Genomic DNA, 12,970 nt, shown 5'->3' on the forward strand with positions numbered 1-12,970 from the left:
GTAGGCACAGAGCCACTGAGCTAAATCCCCGACCCTTATTTATTTGTTTATTTATTTATTTATTATTTTTTATTTATTTTACCATGAGCTAAAATATTCATTACTTCTAATAAGCAACAGAGTTAACTGTATGTTGTACTTACAGGGGGAAAGCTCACAGATATGCTATATTAGCTAAATAAGCCAGCCATATCCTATTGAGAAGCTTCACATTTGTTTCATAAAAATTACACTAAAATGTGGCCAATTTTAAACATTCTTGAACTAGAAACATTTTAAGTGGGTTAAAGTGAATTATTCAGTAGCTAAGGGTGCAGCTCAGTGGTGGAGCATGTGCTTAGCATTCATAAGGCCAGAGGTTCCATCCTTCAAATAATGAAGTGAAATGAAATATCTTCAATGATTACCTGGAGATGCTCCTAGCCTGTTGTTCTGTTAAGCCAAGCTCTTCACTGGAAACACCACAGTTAGTTATGAGGTCATCAATAATGTCTGCAATATCAGTCAGTCCAGTCATCTGGAGTGGATCTACTGAAACACTTCAATTACACATGTAATTTGAGAATTAAGTCACCATCTATGACCTAATTACATTCGGCAAAATCAAACATGCAAAACTAGGCCTTTAAGAGCACAGATTTGAAAATGGTAAACATGCGTCTACTCTATTTCTATAATTTTGTTATCTCTCAGAGGAAAAGCATACTCATCAATACAGTGGGCCCTTGACTTTTATAACTAAGTCAATAGAGCTGAGATCTGGATGTTTTACCTGGGTACACTCTAGATAACAAGAGGCATTAACTTAATTAACCCAAGTTATTCGTATGTCAGACCAGTTGTAACTTGAAGGTCCACTGTAATTGATGACTTCATAGGTGCTTTAAAAAAACCTTTAGGTCTATGAGAAGACCTGTGTGAGTCTTATTTGCTGAAATTTAATGAATATTTAGTAAAACAAAATGTAGCAAATGTAGTCTATAGCACTGTAATTATCTATGTTACAATAGCAACGGATACAATACAATACTTTTTAGTTTCTTAAAACACTACATTCCCAGTGGAAATTTAATATATTCCTTTAAACTACAAACATATGTGTAATATAAAAGTTCATATTCATAGGAACAAAGTCTCCAGAACATACACTTATGTCCAAATTTAAGTAAACTAATGAATCAATTCTTAAAATATTTACCTCTCAAATAATTCATCATTGTTATTCATACCTTAAAAGCAAAATATTAATAAAAATTTAAGTCAGTATTTTAACTTTCAATTATTAATCAAATTTAGAAATTATATAACCAGAAACTGAAATATTTAAAAACCTCCCAATTGGTTTAAAGGTACACATGTATATCATATTTAGCCTGCTCTTATATATTTCTATCTAAATATATTTCTATCCTGTATACTCTATAAAATACATTTAAGAAGCACAGCTCTTCTTTGCTTAGAAGATAGTGTTATGGCATACCTAGATGTCCCCCCAAAGCATCATGTGGTTGGTCGTAGGTGGGGCTTTTCCTTTTTTTTTTTGGTCCCGGGGATCGAACTCCGATCCTTGCACTTGTGCAAGCAGGTGGCAAAACCACTGAGCTAAACCCTTGGCCCCTAGGTGGGGGCTTTTCAGAGTTGTGTGGATTAAGGATGTGTGGTACTGGATTAGTCCACTAACTTGTTTACCATAGTTCTGGTTGTGGATAATGGAAGCCATCCTCTGGGTATGAGCGGCACCACCCAAAGGCTTATATCCTGGATGGAATAAAAGGGAAAGGGAGGCTTGGTGCTGCTGGTTGATACTTGGTGCCTCCTGCCTGCTTTTTCCTATCTATTTACAAGGATTTTATCTTTGTTCTTAAGAGTCTGAGCGTATTCAAGTTCTTAACAGCAATTAAATAAATTTAGCCAGGAGGGAAATACTTCACATACATCTAAGATTATAGCAACTATAATAACACAACTGCTAGCTCTTTGCTTAGGAGAAAAGATACTTCTCCTAAGAGAGTGACCATTAAGAAGACACTTTGAGTGACTCTCATGGCCTATTTATGAAGGCAGCTTGAAGGATTCCTTCTAGTACCATCTGAGCTGATGAGAGAAGTGGGTGAGATTTGTCACAGACATGATGACCACTCAGGTTAAAGGTTGAAGTTTTAGTCACTAAACATAGTTACTCTTCCTTCTGGTCTTAGGAAGCCATGCCCACAAGCTCATCGCCACAGTATCTACAAACCTGGGCAAACCTTGTCAAACCTAGTCAAGTTTAATACTTCTAAATCACTACTACTAAAAGAGAACATCTTTTTGCAGAACTTTGGTAACAAGGGCATCTTACAAGATAGAGTTTAGGGCCTTTGGTCCCTGACAAAGATCTTTCTCAATTTAATTATTGTTAAGCCTCTAGCTGGGCATTGTGGTACACATCTGTAATCCCAGCACTTGAGTCTGAGGCCAGCCTGAACTACACAGGGAGACCCTATCTCAAAAAAAAAAAAAAGAAAAAAGAAAGGAAAGCAGGCAGGAAGGAAGGCCTTAACTACTGAAAGAAAAAGATGACAATGATGAGAGTACAGATTAATCAAATTAAAAAATGTGATTAGTAAGAAATAAAATAGGGCTGGGGATTTAGCTCAGTGGTGCCGCTGTCTGCCTCGAAAGCATAAGGTCCTGAGTTTGATCCCCAGTACCAAAAAAAAAGAGAAATGAAATAGTCCTCTTTCATCAAAAAGCAGGAAATGTTATATTTTTAAAAATTCCTTTAAAAGTAGTTACACAGGGAGAGTATATTATTTCATTTTCAAACCAGTTTTGGAACTCTTCTTTTGTGACTGCCTACATAGATGATTTATTAAACGCAATTGATCGGTTTTATTCTTTGATAACTCTGATTCCTTACTTTTAATTCCAAACATTGACACTCAGCCTGTTATTTACTTCATGTATCAGAGGAGCTTCTGAATATCTTATGGCTGCTACCAAAAATTAAATCTATCCTCAGTGAATAAATTATTTGCCACTAAGAATATCCAGAGAAATGTGCTAAGAAATGGAAGTTCATTGCAAAAGAAGAAAATCTAGGGGCCGGGGATTTAGCTCAGTGGTTTCGCCGCCTGCTGCGCAAGCACAAGGACCTGAGTTTGATTCCCGGTACCAAAATAAAAAAAATTAAAAAAAAAAAGAAAATCTAAGCTATTTTTGATCATTAAAGAAAGGAAAAGACAACACATTTTTCTAAATTGCCAACTTTAAAGAAAACACCCATTAGGTGAACTAAATATCTTCATTTTATAAGAATATGATTTCTAAGTTTGGAATCATACATTGACTCTTAGACAAAAACATTTTAATTTATTTACTTTTATATGTGTTACGTGGTAAATAGTGTACCCTATTATTCATATGACAAACCTGTATTTAGTAGGACTAAAGAATGCTACTTTTAATTGTCACTTACCAACTAAACCTAAGTTTCAATACTCTCAACTGAAATACAGGAATAATAATTATATCTTCTTCACAGGTCAGGGTTAAACAAGGGTCTACACAAACAAACAGTGATGTTTCACCTATGACAGAAGCTCAATAAATCTATTTTGTTTTCAAGTTAAATTCAAATTTTCTGATAACTGGCAGGGTTTGAATGTCTCAGTTTTTATAAAGATCAAACATAGTAATTCCAGATGCTATATATTTAGTATTAAGATGTTACACAGATATATAATGTGTAGCTGAAGTATATTTTATGAAATTTTTCCTGTGAATGGCACAAGTTTTAACTCCCGCTCCCGAAATAAATATTACAAAATGATTTCACAAATCCTTCATAAGTATATTACCAAAAGATACAGCTCAGTAAAATAATAATGGAAAATAAGAATGTGTATACATGAAAAACATCTGCAGAACAATACCAGGAGAAATAACATTCTGGTCACTGGAAATGCTGACAGCTGAATTGGCAGAAGGGAACACGTGGGGTTTCTGACTAGAATGATTTTCTGTTACTGAAAATTCAGCTTCTGAAGTCTCCTTTTTGTCAGTTTGCTCTTCCTCATCCATGTGAGTCGGGAAATGCACTAATCCAGAGCATATATTACAATTAAAAGAAAACGGTGAAATACAATTGAGGAAAAAAACTGTAACAATTGCTAACATTTCCACATGACAATACAGATATATTAGAAGTTTGCAACAATACTGGACATGAGTGGCGCACGCCTGTAATCCCAGCACTCAGGAAACTGAGGCAGAGGATCGCTGCAAGTTTGATGCCAGCCTGGGCTGCATAGTGAGTTCAAGGCCAGCCTGAATGACACAGGGAGACCCTGTCACACAAAAACAAAAACAAGGGCCAGGGATTTAGCTCAGTGACACCTCACCTGCCTCGAAAGTGCAAGATCCTGAGTTTGATCCCTGGTACCAGGGAAACAAACAAACAAAACAAAACACAAAAAACCCCACCAAAAAAATCCAGAAAGAGTTTGTAGTATATTTTTCTGACACTTTTCTACGGTATAATGAACTAATTTGTTTTGAAATTTCAAATGAAAACTCTCATAGTGAAAAAAAGAAAAACAACTTTTAAGAAAGTATAGAAACGATAATGTAAGATCAGGATGGGCAGATTTGAAAAGGAAAGAACTTCTAGGTAGTAAAAATGTAGCCATTAGCCAGATATGGTGGTGCACACCTGTAATCCAAGAACAGGCAAGAGGCAGAGGCAGGAGGATCGCTGAGAATTCAAGGCTAGCCTGGGCTACATAGTGAGTTCAGGGCCCAGCCTGAACTACAAAGCAAGACCCTGTCTCAAAAAACCGAAAAAAAACAAAAACAAAAACACCCCAAAAATGTAGTCACCAAAATTAAAATCATAATGAATAAAAAAGACAGCAAAGAAGAGACAGCAGGAAAAAAATTAGTAAATGATCTGAAGAAATTACCACAAATAGATAATTGAGAGATAAAGAGGCAGAAATTATGAATGACTGGTTAAAAGAAGTAAGAGTGAGCAGGCCCAACATACCTCAAATGGTGTTTTTAGAATGGGGTAGAAGCAATACTCTAAAAGATAATGGATGAAAAATTCCCAATGTTAAACCTTCAAACAGAAGAACCATTTCTACTTCAATAGAAGATAAATAAAAAGAAATACACATCTAGACACACTGTATCAAAGAAGCAAAATAAGAAGTGAAGATCAAACTTTAAAGAGAGATAAAAGAATACCAATTAGACTACAGCACATAGGCAGTGTGGGCTATATGTTAAGAGTGGTTAGAAATGTCCGTAAATAATGGAATAATATCTTTAAAATACTAAAGGAAATCCTAGACTTAGAACCCTAGAATTACATACTCTATAAACTTTCACTAAAAAATTATAGTAAAATTAAAGCTATTTTCAAAGACAGAGAGAAGTGACCACTCACAGACTGTAGGTGAAGAACTTATAAAGGAAAGGAGAAGGAATCTCAGTCCTTAAAGTGGATGCAAAAGAAGCAACTGTGGGCAAAGCAGAAAACAAGAAATACCAGATTATATAAATTTAAAATGTCTGAAAAAAGTCAGTAAGTTGCCCAGGCTAGGCTCCTGGCTCAGCCTCCTGAGGCAGGGATTAAAGTGTGTGCCACCACACCCAACTCGCAAAGGAAATTTTAACAAATCATCTAAAAACTAATAGCATTGTACACATCATCTAATCACAACATAAGGAAAATGGAAATCAATCATGAAAAACATAGCCCAAATCCACTTAATAAAATTATGTAGACCTAAACACACCAAATGATGTACATGTCAAGATCCTTGGTTAGGTCCATGCAGGAACATGTTTAACCTCAAATGGACATAATTAGTTAATAAGAAAGAATGAAATTAGTAAAAATTCTACAAGTTAACCTCTCCAAAATGGAAGAAATAACAAAAGAATAAAAAAATGCAAATACTAAATAAACAACTACAAATACAGGAGAATGTGAAAACATAACTACTCTAACTTCAATCTTTCAATAAGAAATGAAAACACTGAACAGCTCACCATTGCTTGGCTATTTAATCAGAACCTCAAATACCAGCAACCTTAGCACAATCTGGAGCCAGTGGCCACTTTGCACCATGCTGGCATAAAAGCCAGAGGTGGTTATTGGCCTCTCAGGGAAAAAATAAAAATAAAAATAAAATAAAATAAATTTTAAAATGCCCTTGCAGTAGAAACCAATTACATTATTACAAAAATAATCCTGAGGGCTGAGGTCATAGTTCTGTGGTAAAGTGCATACTTAGTACACATGAAGCCCTGGGTTGAATCCCAGCCTCCCTGTACCTCCCACAAAACAAACGAGCAAAAACCCCAAATTTAATCTAAAAACAGAGGGACTGATAGCTTCAGCTCCCCTGTGAAAATGATTTCTAGTTCTGGCACTCCAACAAGCAATGCTTACTCTTTCAGGTTAAGCAAAGCCAGGCTTTAGTCCCACAACCCCACAAACCTTCTTCAGAAATGCTAATGGCTTTTAAAGCTAATGCTTTTTCAAATTCAGGGCCAGAAGACAATTCAATGTGATCCACTTCTCCAACCTGTTCAAAAAAAAGACACAGAATAAAACAACTGCTTTAAATTTTATGCTTGGAAAATTGTAAAATATCATAGACCATTTTATGTAAATTTTAAAGATTTGCATTAATGGAACAAATAAAATAAATGGGATTAAATCCAACATGAGCTAAATGTTAGACTGATAAAGAAGAGGGCATTTTTGTTTATTTTTGTCCCCACTCCTTTTTTGACAACAAGATCTTGCTATAGTCCTAGCTGGCCTTGAACTCACTATGTAGCCCAGACTGGCCTCAAACTTGCAGTGATCCTCCTGCCTCAGCCTCCCAAGTGCTGAGATCACAGGCGTGCGCCATCACAACTGGCTTTGGAGCCTAACTAATTTAATCTTTTAAGAGACTTTGGAAATAGCATCATATAATTCTGGAATACAAAAGAAACCTTAACTACCACCCAGATAAAACCTTTCATTTACAGAGGAGGGGTTGAAAAGCAGAGAGATTCAGTGACAGAACATGGTTCTCAACCCAGGTCTTCCAGGCTGCTGGTCAGTCTTGTTCACAGCATTCCTCTGTTTCGTGGCCTACAAGCTCTTTCTTAGTATGCAAGTCAAAATGTTTATATTGATGTAGACATTGTAAGAGGGGGAGCTCATTTTAAACAAATTACCAAACATGCCATTTGAATTGAAGCTATTTCCTTCAAACAGTCATCCTGGAAGACTAAATACCTACGGACTCTGAGCAAATATCCTTAAAACTCACTGAAACTGTCTCCAAGCTTGTGCCACACTTACTAATGTAACTGTTCTAGTGGCAAATCTTTAATACATAAATTGATTTTATCACTGCCAGGATCTAAAACACAAGTAAAAAGAATTAAGATGGGTTATACACATGTACTATTAATCATTATGTTCTGTAAACATGTACACTAATAAAAAATTAAAAACAAAAAATTTATCCTGTGTGCTTAAAACTAAAAAAAAAAAAAGCAACAAAAAACTTCCAGCAAAAAAGAGGGGAAAGGCAACCCATTAAACACACATTTTTCAAAGGCTTGCTACATGTAGCAAAAGACAGTTTTTACCTTCTAGTCTTAAAAAGCTTGGGCACAGGGAGGCCCTGTCAGAATTTATGCAAACTTTTCTAAAATGCCAAGCTACCTCTGACTGCCTCCCACACAGATTCAGGAGTCTGCATGGACATTCTGAAAGGGAGGCCTAGCTGACCACGACACGCACAGCCACCCAACGGTCAATGGAACCAAACAGACCTACTGAAGGGCTGTTTTCCTCTGAGTCTCTCACTGCCATCCCTTCTCAAGCCTTTCGGTTGGGTCCTCATCCTTATAGGGCAGCACTTTTCTTCTTTGCCTATCTTTTCTCACTCCATGTGTTCTCTCCATCATGGTCTGAACTTCCTCATAACTCAGGACTCCAAAATCTGTACCTCAGCCCAGATCTAGCTCCTTGGCTCCAGAAACATGGGTAGAGCTGCCTGCTAATCTTACAGCACCTTAGAGTTAACATGTCCCCAACAGCAGTCATAGTGCCTCCGGCCCCCAGGGCAGGAACTCATGAACACACCGCTTCCTCTTCTTCAATTTGAAACTGTTCCGCCATCCCCCCAGAGTGGAATCTGGGCACCCTCGTGAATCTTGGTTGTCTTCCTCACTCTTCCACAGCTTGTCAATCTCTAAATCCTGTTTTATCTTTCTCTTTGTTCCTACAGCTACAGTTCATGTACATTGGTATTTTGCCCTGGGTGCTGGGTATTTAGGATCCTGAACATTTATCAGTGGTCCTCCTCTACAGCTAGCAGCATGAGAACCATTTATGACGGTTTTTAGTAATACAGATTTCTGGGCTCTACCTTACTTAATACTTAAATAGAATCTTAATACTTAAATAGAATCTTTAATACTTAAATAGAATCACTTCTACTTAAATAGAATCTCAGGGAAATGGGGCCCAAGCATTTGCAATTCTAACAAGTTTCCAAGATGAGTGGCCAGTATGAAATCAGGGGGTCCAATAGGTCTCCCTACTCCCAGGCTTGAACTTTCCATTCTACCCTTCACCCTGCTCCTAGCATGTCGGACTGTATCACTTCACTGCTTAAAATTCTTCAATTTTTAGAATTTTGCCTGGTTATAGGAACTGCCTGGCATGGCAAACAGGGCTTTCTTTCCTTACCTTATTGGTATGTATGTCTATCTTCTTTTAGTAGGCTCTAAGCTCCTACGTAGCTACCTGGCTCTGGGCCTAGCATATGTGTAATAGATACTCAATGAGAGTTTTAAAGGAATGACTGATTCATGTACTCTTGTGAGAGTGAGCAAGGCAGGACCAAGACCAGACATGGGTAGAGATAAAGTGTCTGTCTGGATATGCTTTCACTAGTAGCTGAACAGCAGTTTCAAAAGAGGTGCTCCAAGGAACACTCTGATGTCCAGCATTCACCAGGACATGGCAGTTCTCAGTTTCTGTTAAGAAACAAAGAACAACAACCAAGTAAACACCATAATATCATTATTTAATAGGAGTATTTTTTTCAATGTAGTTTCATATATGATTAACCCTAAGATTTTCTTGTTCTGCTTTTTTTTTGCTTTTCAGTACTGGGGTATGAACCCAGTCCCCTGGGCATGAGAGCAAGTACTCTACCACTGAGCTACACCACCAGCCTTTTTTTCTTTAAATTTTTGACAAAGGGTCTTGAAAAGTTTCCCATGTCAGGGCAGGGGACTTAGCTCAGTGGTGCTACCACCTGCCTTGCAAGCACAAAGTCCTAAGTTTGATCCCCGGTACAAAAAAAAAAAAAGTTTCCCAGGATTCCCTTGAACATGTAATCTTCCTACCTCAGCCTTCTAAATAACTGGGAGTACATGTCTGTGCCACTGAGCCCAGCTCTTTTTTGTTTATTTGGTTGTGCTGAGAATTAAACCCAGGGTATCATGCCTGCCAGCCAAGTGCTCTACCACTGAGCTACCCCTTCACTTTTTCTTTTTAGATATACAATCAGGGCAAGGAAAGGAGAGCTGTAGTCCCATGTTCAGTGGAGCACTATTTATAACAGCCAAGAAATGGAAACAACCTAAGTATCAGCTGACCAACAGATTTTTTAAATGTATATTTATGCAATGGAATACTATTCAGTCATTAGAAAATGAAATTCTGATCCCTGGTACCAAAAAAAAAAGAAAGAAAGAAAGAAAGAAATTCTGCCATTTGTGACCACATAGATGCAACTGGATTGGTTATATTAAGTGAAATAAGCCAGGTACAGAAAGACAAGTATCACATGATCTCCCTCACATACAGGCTCTAAATGAGTTGATCTCATAGAAGCTGAGGATGAAATGGAGGTCAAGGAGAGTTCCAGGGGACAGAGGGGCTGGGAAAAATTGATCAGGGCACTAAATTACGGTTAGATAGGAGGAAGAAGTTTTGGTGGGCCACTGTATAATGTGCTGACCACAGTTAATAACATACGTGTCTCTGAAAAAGCTAGAACAAAGGATTCTGGTGTCTTCACCATAAAAAAATGTTAAATGTTTATGGAGATAAACATGCTTAACCTAATTTAAACATCGTATGCATATACTGAAATATACTCAATGTATGCATATACTGAAACATAATATGGTACCCCATTAATATGTATAATTTTTATAAACCCAACATACATATGTTTTTAAAAATATCAATATATTAGCCACCTGGAATGTTTTTTAGGTAAGCGAAAAATGGAATTCCAGCCAGGCGTGGTGGCACATGCCTGTAATGCCAGCACTCAGGAGGCTGGAGCAGGAGGATCGCTGCAAGTTCAAGGCCAGCCTGGGCTACATAGTGAGTTCAAGACCACCTTGAACTACATAGGGAGACCTTGTCTCAAAATACCACCGCCGCCCCAAACCAAAAACAAAAAACCCAACAAAAATGGAATTCTAGGCTGGGGATGTAACTCAGTGGTACAGCATTTGCCTAGCATGCACTAAGCTCAGCTCCAAGCCCAGATAAAACTCTTACCCTGCAGATTAACTTCCATTATTCAATATGAGGCTTCAACATATTTAATGTATTTTTACTATTTGTTCCTTAGTCTTTATTACATAAATTTTTCTTCCTTAAAAACAAAGAATAGTGGGGCTGGGATTTAGGCTCAGTAGTTCTGTCACCTGCCTCGCAAGTGCAAGGTCCTGAGTTCAATCCCGAGTACCAAAACAAACAAACAAACAAAAAAAACAAAGAATAGAGCCTGGCACAGTGGCACACACCTGTGGTCCTAGATACTCAGGAGGCCGACACAGAAGGATCATTTGAGCCCAGGAGCTCAAAAGCAGTCTGGGAAATATAGCAAGACAAAGATGGGATGGGGGTGTTCAGACATAGATGTTGGCAAAATAATTATTTTTTATACTTCTTTACTATTTTATCTAACTATCATTTTACATAAATATTCATTTACTTTTATTTTTTTATTTTTTGGGTACCAGGGATTGAACTCGGGTCGTTGCGCTTGCGCAGCAGGCGGCGAAACCACTGAGCTAAATCCCTGGCCTCAATACTTTTATTTTTGAGACAGGGTCTTGGTAAGTAGCACAAGCTGGCCTCAAACTCATGTTCTTTCTGCCTCAGCCTCCTGAGCAGCTGGGATACAGATATGTGTCACTACACTCAGCTTGATTATGAATACTTTCTAAAGACACAGAAAATGTCTAAGAAATTGATTACTGGTTTTCTCACATAAAATATTTAAAAGAAACTGGGAAGAACTTCAAATATAAAGACAGTATTTTTTTCTTTCTTTTTTGATTTTGTTTTTCACTGTGTGGTTCAGGCTGGCTTTGAACTATGTAGTTCAAGCTGGCCTCAAACTCAAGCTGATCGTCCCGCTTCAGCCTCCTAAGTGCTGGGATTACAGGCGTTGCCTCTTCCCCCAGACAAAGACAAAGACAGTATTTTTAAAGATATAAAAATCTTTCAGAAGAAAACGATACTCAACTCTTAGCAGGGTTTCTTTAAAATCATATTCTGATTTTATAATTTATACAACTGTATTTGTTCCCCACTAGGCAGCATGGGCTCATACTTTGAAGAGTCTGGCAGTAGTTTTCACAGAGGGCTGATTTTGGCTCTCAGGGGACATTTGGCCAATGTGGGGAAATATTTTTGATTGTTACCATTCAGGATAGCAAGTGAGGAAAGACCAAGGATGCTGCTAAATACCCTGAAGTGTATAGGACAGTGCCCCCAACAAAGAATTGCCCGTACTGGGGATACAGCTCCATGGTAGCATGCTTGCCCAGTATGCACAAGACCTTGGGTTTGCTTCCCAGCACCACCTAAAAAAATATATTATTTGGCCCACGTGTTGATAATACTAAGCTTCAGAAACCAAATTTCCCACAGTTTCAAAAGATCAAGTGTCTAAAATTATATAACTTCATAAATCTAACAACTCAGTTACAAACTACAAAATGAAGAATAAAGATACAGTGCCTTTCCATATTGCAGATTTACCATTTCAGATCTGGGGAAATTCCGCTCTATGTCTTCTGCAATGTCCTGCACTGCCAACAGCTGCTCGTCCATTTTTCGAAGCTCAGCAGAGAGAAGCTGCAGTCGGTGAGCGGCGGGCCGTGGTGCAGGGCGAGCCGCAGGGACATCCTGCAGCAAATTCCTCAGCAGATGACCTTCTGCAGAGCTGGACTCTGTGCTCTGCTGTCTGAATTGGAACCCTTGTTTAGGCAGATCTAAATATGAAGAAAAAGCAAAATCAGAATTGATTATAACTAAGGAAGAGGCAGACATAGAAGTTATCATTTTCTGATGACTTAATTTTAAACCAATTATCACATTACTTTCCAAACTAGTTTTGCTTTACAATACTTGCAAATTCCATTTTAGCTTCTAGACCTCTGAAGTTTTTCTTTGTTGTGAGATAAGAACCCATAATAATTTCAGTAACACAAAGCTTTACATCCAAGGCAGTCTGAATGTTTCTTTTAGATCCTGTTGTAAGCATCCTTCATCACCAAGCAATTTTATTATTTTTTATGACTTTTTGAAACTAATTGAAAACCAACACCACCACACACTAAAAGGTGGGTCCAGTGTTGGCTGTTACCAGCCTTATGCAGGATCTCAGGCAAACATTAAATATTAAATGTGCCAAGGCCAATAGCAAAGCCAGTGACTCTCCCCACTCTTCTACTCAGTTGATGCTTGTACTGAATTTGAGACATGCTTTCTTAAATGTACTCTCCTGCACTGTTCACCTGCTTGGTCTCCTCCTCTACCCTTCCTCCCTTTACCCAGCAGTGTTTCCTGAGTGCCAGCCACAGCTCACACCTCTGCTCACTCTTCCCACTCTCTCTCTCGGTGATGTCACTGATGCACAGATGA

The 12,970-nt window shown here is 37.9% G+C and overlaps 1 protein-coding gene across 7 annotated transcripts in view; it reads right to left on the bottom strand.

Moving 5' to 3' along the window:
* Cplane1 (ciliogenesis and planar polarity effector complex subunit 1) overlaps positions 1–12,970 on the bottom strand; it is a 111,128-nt gene that overhangs the window by 13,414 nt on the left and 84,744 nt on the right. For 4 of the 7 annotated variants that reach the window (XR_015442240.1, XR_015442239.1, XR_015442241.1 and 1 more), the window contains 5 exons: positions 12,086–12,318; positions 6,494–6,581; positions 3,918–4,082; positions 1,199–1,229; positions 408–539 (listed from right to left, as the gene is read on the bottom strand). Coding sequence is in view for 2 of the 7 variants with exons in the window: in XM_087189303.1 (XP_087045429.1) it covers positions 408–539; positions 1,199–1,229; positions 3,918–4,082; positions 6,494–6,581; positions 12,086–12,318 (649 nt within the window). In the remaining 5 variants the exon portion in view is untranslated. The remainder of the gene's footprint in view (positions 1–407; positions 540–1,198; positions 1,230–3,917; positions 4,083–6,493; positions 6,582–12,085; positions 12,319–12,970) is intronic. The other 3 variants (XR_015442242.1, XR_015442243.1, XM_087189304.1) reach the window with 3 other exon arrangements.

This window comes from Heterocephalus glaber, unplaced genomic scaffold (assembly GCF_053883595.1).
Source record: "Heterocephalus glaber isolate CG9 unplaced genomic scaffold, H.glaber_assembly_v1.0 deba00001538, whole genome shotgun sequence".
NCBI classification, from domain to species: Eukaryota; Metazoa; Chordata; class Mammalia; order Rodentia; family Bathyergidae; genus Heterocephalus; species Heterocephalus glaber.